This window comes from Chanodichthys erythropterus, chromosome 23 (genome assembly GCF_024489055.1).
Source record: "Chanodichthys erythropterus isolate Z2021 chromosome 23, ASM2448905v1, whole genome shotgun sequence".
Lineage (NCBI taxonomy): Eukaryota > Metazoa > Chordata > Actinopteri > Cypriniformes > Xenocyprididae > Chanodichthys > Chanodichthys erythropterus.
This window is the reverse complement of record NC_090243.1, coordinates 16,277,501-16,295,412: the sequence shown is the minus strand read 5'-3', so window position 1 is coordinate 16,295,412 and position 17,912 is coordinate 16,277,501. Positions and strand designations below refer to the sequence as shown.

Genomic DNA, 17,912 nt, shown 5'->3' with positions numbered 1-17,912 from the left:
GAGAGGAGGACGTACACTTGATTATGCAATCTGATTTTGATTTCATTAGGCATGCAATTGATGCGAGGGAACAAAGGGGTAATTTTTCATTCATGGCGGTCTAGCTGAGCCCTGTCTTTTTCTGTAGTCTGTAATTCATACACTTCCCCCTGATCTAAAGACCATTAGGAACTCTGGGGGGTGTGTGGGATTGGGGAGATGAGGGGGGTGAGGATGAGAAAAAGAAAGAGTGAGTGAGGGAGTGAAGGAGCGCAAATGAATGAACGCATGTGTCCGCAAGTAAAAGAGTCTGTCTCGATGAGGCCCGGTCTAATCTTTCTGCTAAGTATTCACCGGAACCGTTTTAAATATGATCATTCTGCAAGCGTGCGTTCAGTTGTGTCACCGCTGACAGATATATAATATCAAAGCGCTAATGGGCCTGCCCATCAGCTTTAATCAATGACATCTGCTCTAGAGGTGTGTTTATAAGAGTGTGAGACAGAGAGATTCACGCCGAGGTGCTTGTGTTCATTTACATGTGGTACACAGGATGCAGATGTGTTTTCTTTTATGAATAGCTTCTCGGAGGTGTGCAACCTGTCCTTCTGAACGAAGACATAACTTGTGCGGTAGTTGTGATGAACCAATAGATTTAGTTGGTTATTTTAGAGATCGCATTGGCCGCTAACTGTGCAGCTGGCTGAACAGAAGCTGTTTTTCCCGCCATATGCCAGTTTTTAAATATTATGCGTCATTTCTAAAATTTCAATTTCTAATTTTTTTTTTTTGTGATGGATAATGAAGAAAAAAAAAAACACATTTCAGAAATTTTACTGTAATTTTTATTGTGCATTTGGTTATCTAACAAATCACTAATTTAAACGACTCTTTCTGTCAATGTACAATGTACTGTTTTTATAGAAATCCTCATTGACTAATCTAGTGCACTCTGACTTATCTTACTTATCTTATCTAACTTATCTTACTTTTGTAGATACTAAAACACTGTTAAAATGTACTTGTATGCAAAAAAACAGGTCAATTTTATGTTCAGTTATTTCACTTAAATGGCAATGAAAATGACCTACTAATTGCCATTAAAGTGAATTTCCTGATCCTAAACATATGAGCTTGATAAAAATGCTCATTTCAGGAGAAAATTTCACATGGCACTTAGAGGCTTTTGCATCTGAAATTATATATATATATATATATATATATATATATATATATATATATATATATATATATATATATATATATATATATATATATATATATATATATAATATACACACACACATATACATACATACACACACAACTAAATAATAAACAAAATGAATATATATATATATATATATAGTCAGTACTGTAATGGCCACTTTTCTTTCTAGCTATCCATATAAGCATCAACCAAATTTGTCGACTGCTAACCTTAAGTAAATCCAATGAGCAATGTTGATGTGTTTGTGTATAAATGTCCTCATCCAGCACTTGTATGATTGAGTCTCCTTTAATGACACTTTACCACATACGTTAGTCTCATGACATCCTCTTTCAATAATGGCACAATCATTTCAAATGCTCTTTTATATGCAAGAAGGAAATAAGATGTTTCGTGTCACATCGCAAGTCTTTCTAAAACAGCATCAGATGCTTATTATCCCATACACCGCTTGAAATCAAATGGACGCCGCTTCTTATGATGAGCTTGAGTCATACACTCTAAAAGCGAAAAGTTGTGACTGAAAATATCAGTTCACAACATTTCTGTCAGACCTGCCACGTTTCAAATGTCGACAGCGAGATCGTTGCTGTTTATGCAAACGAACACAATGTAATCTGTATGTCTTTCCAAGTCACAGAAATCCACTCCGAGGTGGTTCATCCAGGCAGCTGTCAGTTTGTAAGGGTGTCGCAGTGCTGTTTCACTTTGACCTGAACAGCAGATGATCTAACAACCCCCCCCCATCCTGACCCCTCCCCCGCCCTCCCTTCGACATTAGCATGGATGCTTCATTATCTCCGCACTTGTATATAATGGCAGCGGCGGCTCAGAGGGTCAGGGCTCGCTCCACGGCTCATCAGCCATCTGACAGCGCTCGGCGAGAGAAACGAGGAGAGATGAGGAGAAATCATCACCACCCCCTGCTAATCCATCGCCTCTACTTAACACCACAACCTCAGGCCTCCCTTCACTAGGACCCTAATACTTAGCCTAATAGCGTGTACAGATAGCAAGAAAAGTGCAAAGGACATTTAGATGTTTTTTCTAGGCGTGATCCCATAATGATTTGACCATTTGTTACGTACTTGCTCAAAAGAACAATCAAAGCACATAATCATCAAGATTCTTGACTGTGAAACGTTTGCTTTTAAAGGTGTGGAGTGCCGTTTTTTGGACACTAGGGGCACTAAACAGAACTGCAAAAATAGCTTGATAGATAAACGGATGGATGGATGGATGGATAGATAGATAGATAGATTATTACATTTATTCATTCATTTATTTATTTAGTTGTGTTTTGTGTGCTAAATTCACTACCATGATGCTTAGGTGTTGTGTGTGGTTACCAGGTTGTTGCTATGTGGTTGCTAGGGTGTTCTCGGTGGTTACTGGGGTGTTTTGTCAGTTGAGCAGATGATCAGAATCAGTTGCCCCAAACCTACTCCATCGATTAAGCCACAATCATGCAAACAAACAGAATTTTGAAAATGTCCCAGAGACTTTTGACTCAACTATGTGTGTTTGTGAGACTATGCCCCCCAGACATGCTCATGGTCACCTCTAACTCCGCAGCCGCACATCGTGTCACTCTCGGCACGTGTGTGAAGTGGCAGGAGATCTTGTGTACAGTTTCTGCCCTGCACTCTCCTCTGATTTTCTCCACATTGTAATTGCATTATCCCCTTTTTATGCAGAATTGTTCTCTGGGGACTAATTGATGGAGACATGTTTAATTCATCAATCATTAGCATCAAATTTGACAATTAGTGATGATTGTTGAATTCTTGATGGAGATGAGGCATGGTTAGGGGCTTATTTTGTCTTCTTTTTTTTTTTTCGCACCAGCCTAGACAGAGAGAGTAAAATAAAATCATAAATAACAGGAGTGTGGCATTATGTCTTTGAAGAGTTAAACAGAGTTTTGTAGTAAGAGAATATTGGGCTGTCGTTTTGTTTAGTCGATTTCGAGACATGTTGGCCTTAAATCTGAACTGAATTGCTTTTTTGCAGTTCTGACTAAATGGCTAATAGACTCTATTACTTTTTCTTATGCAACGACACTACTGTTGATTCATTTAATTGTTGTCCAGTTTATAACAGAAGTCAAATTAAATATTGGCATCAATTTGTGATGGTACTACAGTTTAGTATAACAATATTATAATATTTATTTTATTTTTTATATATAATATTTTATATTATTACATTTTGTTATATGTAAGTATATAAAAATATATAATAATACATTTAATAATTATAAAATAATATATATATATCCATATTTTAGTCTGCAGTGTTGTTCAGTCATCAGTTAGTGGCGTATATCTTGTTTAAGTACATTGCCGCAGGTTTTCATGAGCATTAAAGGAACATAACTGATACTCCAATAGGTTTATGAATACACAGTTCATAAGCAATTTGCTCTAAAACAATAATTACCTCTTCTGCAGGATGCCAATATCATTCTGCATTGATCCAAGTAATAACGGCGTCTGAATTCATTGGTGAGGGATCTAGTCAGGAGCAATATTATGACAGAATTAATAAAATCTTCTCTTCAACAATACTGTGGTGATTACATGTCTCAGAACAGACAAATATAAGAATAACCCTCTATTCTTTCAATTACTCACGAATTACTACTGATTGTGTCAAGGCGTTTTTTTGCCAGGCGCTAAAGTAAACTGCGAAGAACAGACTCTTGTTAGCCTAATGCGTCCTAACCATTAGCGAGAGTAATAAGTGTATCAAATTCACATAATCATGTCTAATTAGTATCAGTAATTATCTTGTTGGGTGCGAGAATATTAATCTTGCGGTCCCCATAGGGGAAGGGCGTCTCTTGCAGGGAGAGAGCGATAGAGCTTCAACCTCACGCTGTGGAGTACTTGCTAAATTAGCATGCTCCAAATCAGCGCTGAGGAGGGAGGGGAGCGAAGGAAACGTCTCGAAGAAAAAGGCAAAATTGCATAAAGCGAAAAACAACAGAGAAAAGTTTAGTCCCACTGTGAAATGCATTACAGCCTAGTAAATAAAATATCAATGTTTTCCGTGAGCTTTTGCTAGAGTTAGTAGTGCACAGGGTTTGTGTTAAACTGTTAACTGGTGTTTTGTTGATGTGCATGTGGGTAAAACTTTTAAATGGATTTCTATTTTTGTGATACAGTTTACATGAACACTTAAGAAATCATTCCTATGTGTTCTGATGCCACATTTAAGTGAGCTGATTTTTTTTCATAGAATAGCTGCTGCATAGCATAGATTATATCTGCAGACTGATGTTTCTTTAAAGCCTCAGGAGCAACTGATGTGGGGGGAAAAATCATAAAACAGCACATTACAAAATGTAATTTTAGTAAGTGCTGTTCTTTAAACATTTTACTAAGAGTAGGCTAAAGGCAATATAAAACCAAATTTAAAAAAAAAAAAAAAAATGAACTAGCATTGAAGGAACCGAAAACATTGTTGGATCTTAAAGAAGAAACTGGCTAAGAAAAATAATTACCTAGGTATCCATCTAAACCTGACCTTGAGCCTCGAATTCAGAGAATTAAATATTAGCCTCAATCTCTATCAAGCAGGGAGCCTGTTTTTCAAGAACAGGAGGAGAGGACCCCATGCGACCCGGCCAGGCCGGTGAATTGGCGCCCAACGCGGGGCATCCGCTGATTGAAGCCAGGGAGGGCCGTCAGCACAGCCGCCACCGCCGGGAGAGATGGATGTGTCAGGCGGAGAGTGGGGGAGAGCTAATTACCGTTCCGAGTGTATCTTGTTAATTAAGGGCTAATTACTGGCAGAAACGCAGAGGGAGCAGGGTAGGGAGACGGGGTGAGGCGCTGACTGCTCATGTATTACGAAGAGACAAATGCGGTGACGAGAAATATTTACCGCAACTTCTTTAGTTCTGCCTACAGGTTGATACTATATGGTTCTCATCTTATCTAAAGCAAAATAGCTGTTTTGTATTTGTTTGCTGATTGGCTTTATTCAATTTTATTGACTAAAAAAGTACCACGGTTTTACTATAGTAATGTTAATTTTTGCAAATGTTGTTATATTTACTATGGTAGTATTGATTTATGAAATAAAATATGATTTACATTAAGGGTAACCATCGTGTTTTGGGCAGAAACTATGCTTGCCCTGGTGAATTTTTGTTAAGTAGCCTATATTAGCCAATCATGAACTACAGTGGGATCATTCCTTTGCAAGTCATGCAAATACCATAGTAATTGAATATGATAGTCATTTAGTACTACAGTATACAGTTACATTTCTCTCAAAGTGACTTATTTGTATTCAAGGTACACATTTTATCAGTTATCATGCTTTCCCTGGGAATCAAACCTATGACCTTGATGTTGCTAGCACCATTATCCATTTTTTGAGCTCCAGCAATACTTGTATACATTGGAATACCAATGTATACAAGTGTACCAAAAATTATGCGGAGAAGAGATGGATAAAACATCTTGGGTCCCCTGCATGAGCACTAGGCTGTAGAATCTCACCTGCATCTGTGTGCTAAGTAACTTCTCAGCACTATGAGATGTGATTTGAATGTCTGTCTAACCGAATCTCTCTCTCTCTCTCTTCTCTCTTTTGTCAGGCACTCCTCACTCTAACAGCAGCAGTTCCCTTCAGTCCGGAGGCTCTGCGGCCGGTGTGGCTTTGGGGACTAGTAAAGAGGGGATGCACCAGCGGTCGTTCTCTGTGTCCAGTGCAGAACAGTGGAGCGAGGCAGTTATCAGCACCACGGCAGGTCAGAGGAGCATTTCAGTCTCGTTTTAATGTTGATAAGTTCTGGGCGACTTGCATCTCTGCATTTTATTAATTTGTTTTTAGTATGCCCAACATATTATACCATGATAATCAGCCAAATACTTTAGTATTTAGGCTGTTGGTAACACTTTAGTTTGGGGGAACACATATTCAGAATTAACTACTACTTCTTTTGCCTCAATAAGCTCCTAATTTACTGCTTATTAATAGTTAGTAAGGTAGTTGTTGTATTGTTTAAGTTTAGGTATTGGGTAGGATTATGGGATGTAGAATATGGTCTTGCAGAATAAAGCATTAATATGTGCTTTATAAGTACTAATAAACAGCCAATATGCAAGCTATTAAGCAGCTAGTTAAAAGTGAGAATTGTTCCCCATACTAAAGTGTTATCAGGCTGTTTAGTGCACACAGATTAGGAGTAGTGAACACAGACACCCGGAGCAGTGGGCAACTATTTTGCTGTGGTGCCTGGCGAGTGATTGGGGGTTAGGTGCCTACCTCAAGGGCACCTCAATCATTTTCCTGCCATTATTGAGAATCGAACCCGCAACCTTCAGGTTACCAGTCGGACTTTCTAACCATTAGGCCATGACTGCCCCTATCAGCTGCCATTGTCATCACAAAAGTATTAAAATGACAAAAAGATTCTGTAAACCTACACTTTTTGAAGAATATCCTATATTTATCACGATTTTACAGCAATTAGCAAAAGTAATTGTGTAGAAATTATGAAATTCTGCCAAAAACTATGATTATGTGGTGAAATTTCATTAGGGGAATATTCTTTAGCTTATGCTATTTAAATTTGCATCAGTTGTATCAGTTTTCTAAATGCATGTTATAGACCTTTTTCTGGACAATTTATTCATGCATATATAATTTTTACAATTTTTCCATAACTTGGCCTTCAAGTGAAAATGACAGACTTCTCTCTTGTGACATATGTAGGATTTCTCCAATCATTTAGTCCTCTTAAACCCCATCCATGCAAGCTCGCGTTCATCTACTTCCACTTTTAAATGCAATGCTCATATCTCAAAATCCCATCAACAACCTGTAGTCTCGCCCTACATTTTTTCTTTTCCGATAATCCTTTCACGTCACAAAATGGTAGAAAAGATCTGTCTCTACTTCCGTTTCATCAGGTAAATACTGTTTGATTGGGATAAAGGTTCTAAAGGTTTCTAATCTGTTAAAGTTATTGGTCCAATATGATTTTACCATTGTATTAGCGGTCACTGTAGAAACTGTGGCACTTTTGTTTATCACTTGTGTCAGTGGTTGTGCTGTTAACAAGCCAATCGCTAATCAGGATAATTCGGTAATTGCGGCTTTGATCGTAACTCTGGTCTTGCCACCCGCTGCAGCAGTGCCCCCCAAATAGTTTCTCCACCTCGCCCGTCCTCTCTCTCTCTCTTTCTCTCCTCATCCTGTCAGTGCACTTGAGTGAAGTCAAATAATATATTTGCCAGGCGTAACAACGCTGCACATTTTCCCCCCATCTTCACTACTTCTTTTTTTCCCCTCCCGCGTTGGAAAATGAATGCTTTACGGGGACAACATTCATCACTGGTTATTTCCCTCTCTTTGTCGGCTGGCAGTAAAAAAGCACTTAAATGCACATCAACAGAATAACAGTCATTTCCATGCATGTTTGCGCACTCGTCGTTCTCATTAGCGGCTGCTCTGTTTCTCCCCCCCCCGCCCTCACTCTCTCGCCCTCTCTGTTTTTGTCTCTCGCCCTCTCTCTCTCTTTCTCTCCTCCCCCCCTCCTTCTGTTAGGGTCCCAGGGGCCCCGCTAGTTTAAAGAGCGCTCTTTACGAGCAAAATGGAGGCCCCGCCGTGTGGCCCCGTGGTGTCGCAGACAGAACACGACGCCGCGCGACACTCGCCCTTCTCTGCTCGTCTCCGTTTGTCGAACAATCAATTTCAGCCCCGCTCCGCCATCGGCCCCCCGTCTACACCCATCAGCTCCACATCCTAAAGCAGAATTACTCAAAGCGGCCGTAGCCACGGAATGAGCTGCATATGCGTGTGTGTTTGTGTGTGTGTGTGAGGCAAAGCACTTCATTAGGCCCTGGTGTAAAATAGTTATTGTCACACACAAGCACACATACTCAGACTTTTAGCTGTATCAGGATTTGGTGGATGCATTTTCTCTATGACCTGTTACCCATCAGCCTCTCGGTTCTTGCGTTTACTGAGAGCATTATAGCTTTACAGGTCATAATAGAGATAATAGAGTTTTATATCAAAGATCTTCAGAAAGCGCACACCTAGAGCAAACCTCATTTATTGGGCCTAAGATTTCAGCGTGTTTTTCTTTAGCAGGTTTTCTTTTCTGTGTTGCCGTCGTTCTTTAGAATTTACTTAATTTAATATAAAAAAAAATCATGATACTTAATATCATGTTGTGGCTGATTCTATGCTATTTTGTTGAAATAAATTAAATTCATTTAGATTTAAGTGAATTTAGGCAATAACAATACTGAATATTTAAATTTGCAGTATAGAAAAATAAATATAATTATGATAAATTACGTTTAGCTAAATGAAATTTAATCAAATGCTTAATGCAGCATGCTTAATGAAATTTCGAGTATCGGCCAATATTTATTATCAACTATTATTTTTTATTATTGCAAAAAAAAAAAAAAAAAAAAAAATGTTAGTGATACATTGTTTATCCCCACTAGTGAGTTAACATAGAATTTGTTTTTCTTTTTATGATTTTTTTGCGCCTTTGCTTAATTTAGAGACATAATGTACATTACCTTTCAAAAGTTTGGGGTCGTTTTTGAACGTTTTTGCAAATTTTTTTCTGCTTTCCAAGGCTGCATTTATTTGATTAAAAATACAGTAAAAAACGTAATATTGTGAAATATTATTACAATTTAAAATAATTGTTTTCTGTTTTAATATATGTTAAAATGTAATTTATTTCTGTGATGCAAAGTTGAATTTTCAGCATCATTACTCCAGTCTTCAGTGTCACATGATCATTCAGAAATCATTTTAATGTGCTGATTTACTGCTCAAGAAACATTTATTAATATAATCAATGTTGGAAAATATTCAAAAGAACAGCATTTATATATTTTGTTACATTATAAATGTCTTTACTGTCACTATTGATCAATTTACTCCATCCTCACTGATTAAAAATATTAATTTCTATAAAAAAAAAAAATCTTACTGACCCCTAAACTTTTGAACTGTACTGAACAAAAGAAGATACTTAAAAATATTCCAACTGTTTTTATTCATACACTGGTATCCAAAACATTATTGGGCCTCACTGACTTTCATTGTATGGAAGAAAAAAACACATTTTTTTTCTTCTTTTGTGTCCCATAGAAAAAATAAGGGTATACAGGTTTAGAACGACATGTATCTGTGAATCATCAGGAATGTTTTACGCAAATTCACCTTTGATGCCTTTTTAGGTGGTAAATAGATCTTAACCAAGCCCTAATCATGCCATTATCCTTGTCAAGGGTTGGAGGTCAACCAACAGATCAAGGCTGTTGAGATGAGCATCAGTAGATTGATAATATCCTCAAACAATCACATGCATCTCAACCCAGTAACTATTTCCATATGATGCAAGTGTTGTTCTCATTTATAAGGCTGCGCTGGATAAGGAGAGCTCCTCATCGCTACAGCCTCTGAATACTGATTCTTTTGATTAAATCCTCACTCTTCTCTTAGTTATATTTTGTGCCGTACATGCTAGATATCCCTCATAAGATAAGAGTGTGTGTTATGGAATTGTATTCTCACCATGTCTTAGTTATCTAGTGTACTTAGCCAGTGTTTTGTTTTGTATAGTTTTATAAAGCAACTAGAGTTTTACATTTTCAGAAAATGCAGTAGCTGGTGTGTTCTAGGTGGTTGCTTTCTTACTCTGTTGATTATTGTGTGCATAGAATCTTCATTTCCACAATTGTTCTGATTGGTTGTTAGCATGTTGCTATGCAGTTGCTAGGGTTATCTGGGTGGTTGCTAGGGTGTTCTGGGTTGTTGCTGGTTGGTTTTCTTACTCCGTTGATAGAATCCTAATTTCCACATTTGTTCTGATTGTTTGTTAGCATATTGCTATGCAATTGCTAGGGTGTTCTGGGTGGTTGCTAGGGTGTTGCTAAATAATGTGTTGCTAGGGTGTTATGGGTGTTTGCTTGGTGACTTCTTAATCTGTTGAACATTTTATGGATAGAATCCGCATTTCAACATTTGTTCTGATTGGTTGCTAGCATGATGCTGTGTTGTTGCTAAGGCGTTGCTTGGGTGTTCTGGATGGTTGTTAGGTAGTTGTCTTACTCCGTTGATCATTGTACAGTTGCTAGGGCATTGCTAGGGTGGTCTGGGTGGTTGCTATGGCATTGCTAGGGTGTTCTGGGTGGTTGCCAGTTGGTTTTTTACTCTGTTGATATAATCCTCATTTCCACATTTGTTTTGATTGCTGGTTAGCATGTTGCTATGCAATTGCTGGGGTGTTCTGGGTGGTTGCTAGGGTGTTGCTAAATTAGGTGTTCTAAGAGGTTGCTAGGGTTTTATGGGTGTTTTCTCTGTGATTTCTGTTGTTGATCATTTTATGGATAGAATCCTCATTTCCACATTTGTTCTGATTGCTTGCTAGCATGTTGCTGTGTTGTTGCTAGGGCGTTGCTTGGGTGTTCTGGGTGGTTGTTAGGTAGTTGTCTTACTCCGTTGTTCATTGTACAGTATGCATAGAATCCTCATTTCCAAATTTGTTCTGATTTGGTTTTTAGCATGTTGCTGTGCAGTTGCTAGGGTGTTCTAGGTGGTTACTAGGACGTTGCTTGGGTGTTCTGGGTGGTTGCTACAGTAGGTAGTTGTATGCATGCATCTGTTTTGGTTGTTAGCATGTTGTTTTGCAGTTGCTTGGGTGTTCTGGTTGGTTGCAAGGGCATTTTTTACTATGTTGATCATTCTACAGTATGCATATAATCCTCATTTCCAAATTTGTTCTGATTTGGTTGTTAGCATGTTGCTATGCAGTTGCTAGGGTGTTCTGGGTTGTTGTTATGTAGTTGTCTTACTCTACAAATTCTCATTTCTGCATCTGTTCTGGTAATAGCATGTTTTGCAATTGCTAGGGTGTTCTGGTTGGTTGCAAGGGTATTTTTTTACTCTTTTGATCATTGTATGCACATAATCTTCATTTTCACATTTGTTCTGATTGATTATTAGCTTGTTGCTTTGCAGTTGTTATAATCAGTTGCTAGGGTGCTCTTTGTGTTTGCTAGGTGATTTTCTTACTCTGTTGATCATATTATAAATATAATCCTTATTTCAACATTTTTCTGATTGGTTGATAGCAAGTTACTATGCAGTTTCTTGGGTTTTCTTATTCTGTTGATCATTTCATGCATAGAGTCATCTCATATTAATAGAATTATCCCAAAAGTGTAAATTGTTAAACTTAGGCTAGTTCAGTTAGTCTGTAGATTAGCCTGCAGCAGCTGAGGTAGTCTAGCGGTTTGCCGCTAATCTGGAATCTGCCGTCGTTAAGGGGCGGAGAAGACTTCTCCCCTGCGGAGCTCAAGGAGGCAGTGAGCGCAGGGAGTTTGATTCCCCGCTCTTGGCTGTAATGAAGTTTGACATTTCGTTTGGAGAGAGCAGCGGCGTGTGCCTGCCCATGCCTTGATTAGCGCACTCTAATTGACAATAATAAGAAGGAAGTAGTGATTGTGTTCTGCACACTTTTTTCATCATTAATTGCAGCCATTGCCATTGATTACGGACGGGGGTTGCTCACTCGGCTGCCGTGTCAAGGGGTAGGAGTGGAGGGAGGGGGGCGTCGTCAGCTATGTCTCAAAATTACCGTCCGCACCCGCTAGCTCTCGAATTAGCTACTGGAAGTTTCTCCTCACGTACGTTTGGAAGAAAAAATTGAGAGCTATTAAGAAATGAGTTAATGTTCTTTGTTCACACCCTCCAATCGTCCCGTGCTCACCCACAGCCCTCGTCTCCAGAACCATGTTGTAAAGTGCCGTTTCCTGCGGGGATGCTAACAGTCGCTAATCGCAGGTTAGCTGACCACCTTAATTCCTACTGTTACCTGAAGAGCGGTTCCAGCTAAACTAGGCTGAAAATGGATTCTGATCCCTTGCATACTTCAACTTACCTCACCTTTGCATTGCAAAAATTACTTCTTAGGGTCTTTTTCATGTTAACATAAATGTACAAAGAAAATGATTTAAAGCAACGCTGCATAAGATATTTAGACTTTTTTTCCAAAGAATTTGTCTTATTACAAGTGTATTTTTGCTTCACCTGTTTTAAGTACAAACATGTTTAAAAATATGCCAGTGTGTTAAAGAAAAAATACACTTTTATTCAAGATACAGTCCATGAAATCTTAATATCTAATAACTTGAGTAAATGTATCCTATTATAAGTAGTTTAGATATTTTTACTGGAAAACAAGACAGAATATGTTTTTTGCAGTACACAATGAGTTTCTTATTTTCTTGGAGAGTAATTAGCATTGTTACATTTGTAGCCCTACAATGTTAGCATTTTGCAATGTTTCCATGAGGCTAACATTAAAAAAAAAAACATCACACCAAAAATATATATTTATATTATTTTATACATTTTTTTTGGGAAAAGGGTGATTTTCAATCATTCGGAGCTAGTATGTTATTGTTATGACAATAACAAGTCAATATTGGTAAAACTGACCAATTGAACAGTCTAAATTTACAGATTGAACTCAAGTGAATTTTCACCAATCTAATCATGTCTAATGAAAATAAATGTTAATTATTTTCGAGGATACTACCAGTTATATTACTTTATTACTTTTATATTAGATTTTAAATAAATGTTATTAATATATATATATAAAGTCTTAAATGACCGTAAAGAGACCGTAAGTGAGGACATCAGATATGTGTTGGATCTGTGTCATGTGCGTCAGATTTTAAAGTGACAGCAGCCTAATAAACCTGCTGCTGTATGTGCCATTAATGTTAATCAAAGAATAAAAGACAAAGAGAAAATCACTCACCGCTCTTGACTGAATAACTTTTGTAGCTTTAATAAGGATTAATCTATAATTTATGCAGTGAAGACTGTAAAATATTTGTTAACTTTATTTCATTTCTTTATTCCATTTATTCCTGTTGGATCAAATATTTAAAATATACTGTCTTTATGTTGTTTCTACATTAATTTGGAGACTATTATTACAAATATAAAAATATATTAAAAACTTAAATGTTAGGTGTGATTAATCCCGATTAATTACAGAAAAATGTGTGTGTGTGTATATATATATATATATACATACTATTATTTTACAATATTATTATAATAATAAGATACATTGTCTATAATAATAATAATATTATATTTATATATATATATATATATATATATATATATATATATATTACAATCATTATTATTATTACTTTTATATTTGAATTTAAATAAATATTATATAGTCTAAATAACAAAAGGACATCAGGGTACCATATTACCATATCATTTTGCTTCAGTTCCCTGGTATAACACTAAGTACCATTGCATTTGTAACCACGTACCTTAGCATTGTCATCGCTGTACCATGGTACTTTTTTTGTTTAGCGATGACTCTGTAAACAGACATTCAGATGATTCATCTGAGGTCTGGTATGAGGGACAAGGGCAGCCCTTCACTGTTAACCTCCACCTACACACACAATGCCACTGCTGTCACAACCGCTGATGGCCACTCTTCAGTGCGTGTGTGTTTGTGTGCTTGTATGTGCAAGAGCTTCTGCATGTGTGTACGTGTGTGAACAGTATTCTCAAGAAGCCCTCTACCCCCAGCTGTCTGCTGTAGCTAATGATTGGTCCCAGGGGGGCTGTTGGGAAGAGGAGTGTAGAAATTGAAACAGACGTTCGCGTCCCTGCCACAACGTGTGTGGCAGCTGGGAGCGCCGCTCCGCCATTCAGTACGAGGGAGGGTGAGCAGACTTTTAAAGTCATGAATATCAATGGTGAACACAGAGTCAGTGATGAAGCATCAACTGCCAACCTGCCGTGTTTCCAGCCAGCTTATATCACTATATCTGCTTTGTAGTGCCTAAACGGCACTTATGGTAAACATAGTGATCTTGGGCTAAGAAAGAGGCCTTAAGTGGTAGTTCTATGCTACTGCTTATTAGATGATTTGATGATTTTTTTTTTTATGTGACTGATAGAAATATTGTTAACATTGACCAATTAAACAATATTACATTGACAGATTGTACTCAAGTGCATGTCACCTATTAAATAAGATAATACCATATCTTATTAAGATACTGTGCGTGTTTTTGTGATTTATGAGGACACAATATTACGGCGTAAACATGAAATATGAGTGACATACGAGTCCTCATATTTAAAATAGATTTAAAAACATACTAAACAATTTTAAAAAAAGTAAAAATGCAGACAGTTTTCTGTGATGGGTAGGTTTAGGGGTAGGGGTAGTGTTAGGGGGATAAAATGTACAGTTTGTACAGTATAAAAACCATTACGCCTATGGAATGTCCTCACTTTGGTAGCAAAATAAACCTGTGTATGTAAAAAATTCATTTATTACACCACAGTATCACTTACAATCAACTAGTTACAGCAAAAGGTGATTATTATGGTGAAAATACCTTAATAGCTACACTTTTCCTTATGAATTAAAATATAAATGTATAAATTTGGTCCTGTAATCCTTACATTGATTTAAAGACATCTCATGCGTCGTCTACCCATTTACAAATTTACATTTATAAATTGCATACCGCTGTAACATTATCATTAGGACAAATCTTTCTTGTGGATCTTTGATAAAGATAAAGCAACAATATTGATTGAGAATTATCGTAATTGTGTAACGGGGCTAATTGTTAAACCCTCTAATTTGTCTCTTGCCATGTGTAATTAAGCTCAAATCCCACAGTGCATTTGAGTAATCCTCCGCTTCATCATTTATTCATTATCAAGCTGTTCTTATTAAACACCTCAATCATAATTATTAACCGCGTCTTATCAATAAAACAACAAATTGCATCGGTTTACCAGATGAAGCGGCAGCCGTACAGAAATGTAGGAGGGAAACTGAAGTGTTAAAGGTAGCATTAGCTACACGCTAAACTCATCTGTGCCTACGGCGGATTCGATGGCTGTAGTTTATCCTCCTGTACCCCCTGCGCGCCTCCATCTCTCTCTCTTTAAAGAGCACACTAGCCTAGAGATCCCTCAAGGTAAACCCCCAAATTACGCCTAATGTTCTACACAGGCTAATGGTTGTCGGTGCCATTAGAATATGCGTTATTTGGCTCCACGGGTTTCAGACACTCCCAGACCCGACCATTGTCGCGCACACACACATTTACAAGCGCACACACTCTTATACACCCCAGGCCTGTGGAGATGAATGGAGTTTGCAACACTACAATGAGCTTTTGATGCCAAGACAATGGAGGAGGCTGCCCACATCTGACACACTGTGTGTGCGAGTGTGTTTCTGAGGGCCGCTAACAATATGGGGTCCACTTTGCCGGGCCCTTCTGCCCCTGGGCTGGTCGGGGGGTTGTGGGTAATAGTGTCCCGAGGGCGCCCAAAAATGATGTAGAAGTGTCATGAAGCTCAGAAAGATGGCCGTGGCTTCCCTACTGACACCCCCTTTTCTTACCATGTCGCCCCGTCACAGAAACACACTGGCGTGGAGCGGCAGGTTAATATCACTTATATAAAATCACCTTACACCGAACCCAACCTCTTTTGTGCTTGGATGCTTGTGTGGCCTCTCCCATTACAGCAGTGATCCTCGGGCAAGACCAAATCATCATTTGTTACTCACGTGCACGTCCCCTTCTCGTCAAGCTAATAGAGGTGAAACGAAGGTGTGGTCCATCTCTTGTTGTTCTCAGTAGTTGTGGATCTTCACTTGCCCTGTAAAGTGTGATGGAACCAGGGTCCAAAATTAAGGCAAAAATGTAATCTGTTTGACAGCATAATATGTGATCAGTTTTGTGTTTTGCTAGAAAGCCAAAACTTTTTGTTTTTTGTATTATTGTTGTGTATTATTGTCTGAATTGATTGTATGTATATTTACACACAATATTATATAGTATAATGCGAAACAATTCTTAATTTATTTTGATGTATGTCGGTGCCGATAGCCTTGTGGGTAGCACCGACATATAGCGCCGTTGTGTTTTGGGCGACCCGAGTTTGAGTCCCCGCTCCTGGACCTTTCCCGATCCAATCCCATTTCCCTCTTTCTCTTCCACTTTGCTTCCTGTCTGCAAACTGTCCTTTCATAGTAAAGGCAAAAACGGCAAAAATAAATATATATATATATATATATATATATATATATATATATATATATATATATATATATATATATATATATATATATATATATATATATATATATATATATACAAACTTTTATGTCAGATGCGATTAATCGTGATTAATAAATTTGACTGCACTAATTATTATACATTTTTATACAAATATTAATACGTGCATGTTTTTATTATTATTTTGATATATATTGATATATATATAAATATACACACACACATATATTTATATTTATTTATTAAAAATAAATTCGACCTCACGTTATGTCAATCGCATTTGCACACTGCCTCCGAAACTTTCGTCCGTCAAAAAAATATTCGGATCAGGTTCGATTTTCTGCGTTTTTCGCATCCGTGGCACGCATTTTGAGAGACGTTTTGACAATTCAGAGCCACCGTACGCGAATGCAAAAATCCAGAATGCCATCTGACAAGTTGATCCACGTCGTCTACAGCACAAAACAGCAGCACTGAATGACTAACAACGTGAGGAATACAAAGAGACCGAAGACACATTGTGCCAGTAGTAAAGCATCAAACAGAGCCACTGACATCCTGAAGTAAACTTTGAAACGCTCGGATAATCCCGCAGCTCCTTGATGAGGTGAATTCTCCTTTCTCTCTATGCAATCTCGGGATTGAATAGACCCAATATTTTCTCTTTCTTTTTCTCTAGGAGACAACTAATCGTGCTCACTGCTTGAAGACTTCATTTTGTATTGTTTTGCGATTTGTTTTGCGATTTTTTTCGCAACGCATTCATTAATACGCATCGGACTCAGTGTGCAAGGTCTCGGTGCGTGACGAATTTTTAGGATTGCGAATACGAAAAAACGCATGCGAAAATTTCGGACTCAGTGTGCAAAGGCCTTAAGGGTGCAAAAGAATCAAAATATAGAGAAAATCACCTTTAAAGCTGTCAAAATGAAGTCCTTTGCAACGCATATTACTTACAAAAATAATTTTTTATATATTTACGGTAGGAAATTTACAAGATATCTTCATGGAACATAAATGAAAGAAAAATTGATAATTTTGACCCATACAATGTATTGTTGGCTATTGCTACCAATATTCCCATTATGACTAGTTTTGGGGTACAGGGTCACACACATTATTTATATATATATATATATATATATAAAATGAAACCTTTTAATGTGCATATATATTATTTAAATAATAACGTATTAATACTTATCATTGGGCCAGGTAAGAGACTGTTGACTGAACTTCATGTCTGTTTTCCTTCCTCCAGCCAATGGGATGGCAGATCCTCTCAGCTCCGCCCCTGGCATGAGCAGCGCCACCAGTCCCAAACTTGAGCCTCCGCCATCGCCTCATGCCAACCGCAAGAAACACAGGCGGAAAAAGAGCACGGGCATCACCAAACCAGACGGGCTTTCTGCAGGGAATGAAGGTAAAGAGATGAAAAAAAAGTTTGTGTCATTTGTAAAAATGACCTCACTGTCTCATTAGTTAACAAAACAACATAAACACCAGTAGATTTCAGGCGTCAGTAACAGTTTTTGCAGTTGTAGGTT

The 17,912-nt window shown here is 37.7% G+C and overlaps 1 protein-coding gene across 2 annotated transcripts in view; it reads left to right on the top strand.

Annotated features, from left to right (window-relative positions):
• Positions 1-17,912, top strand: part of agap3 (ArfGAP with GTPase domain, ankyrin repeat and PH domain 3) — a 187,706-nt gene that overhangs the window by 139,726 nt on the left and 30,068 nt on the right. For both annotated transcript variants that reach the window (XM_067378304.1, XM_067378303.1), the window contains exons 12-13: positions 5,823-5,975; positions 17,627-17,788. In XM_067378304.1, coding sequence (XP_067234405.1) covers positions 5,823-5,975; positions 17,627-17,788 — 315 coding nt within the window. The remainder of the gene's footprint in view (positions 1-5,822; positions 5,976-17,626; positions 17,789-17,912) is intronic.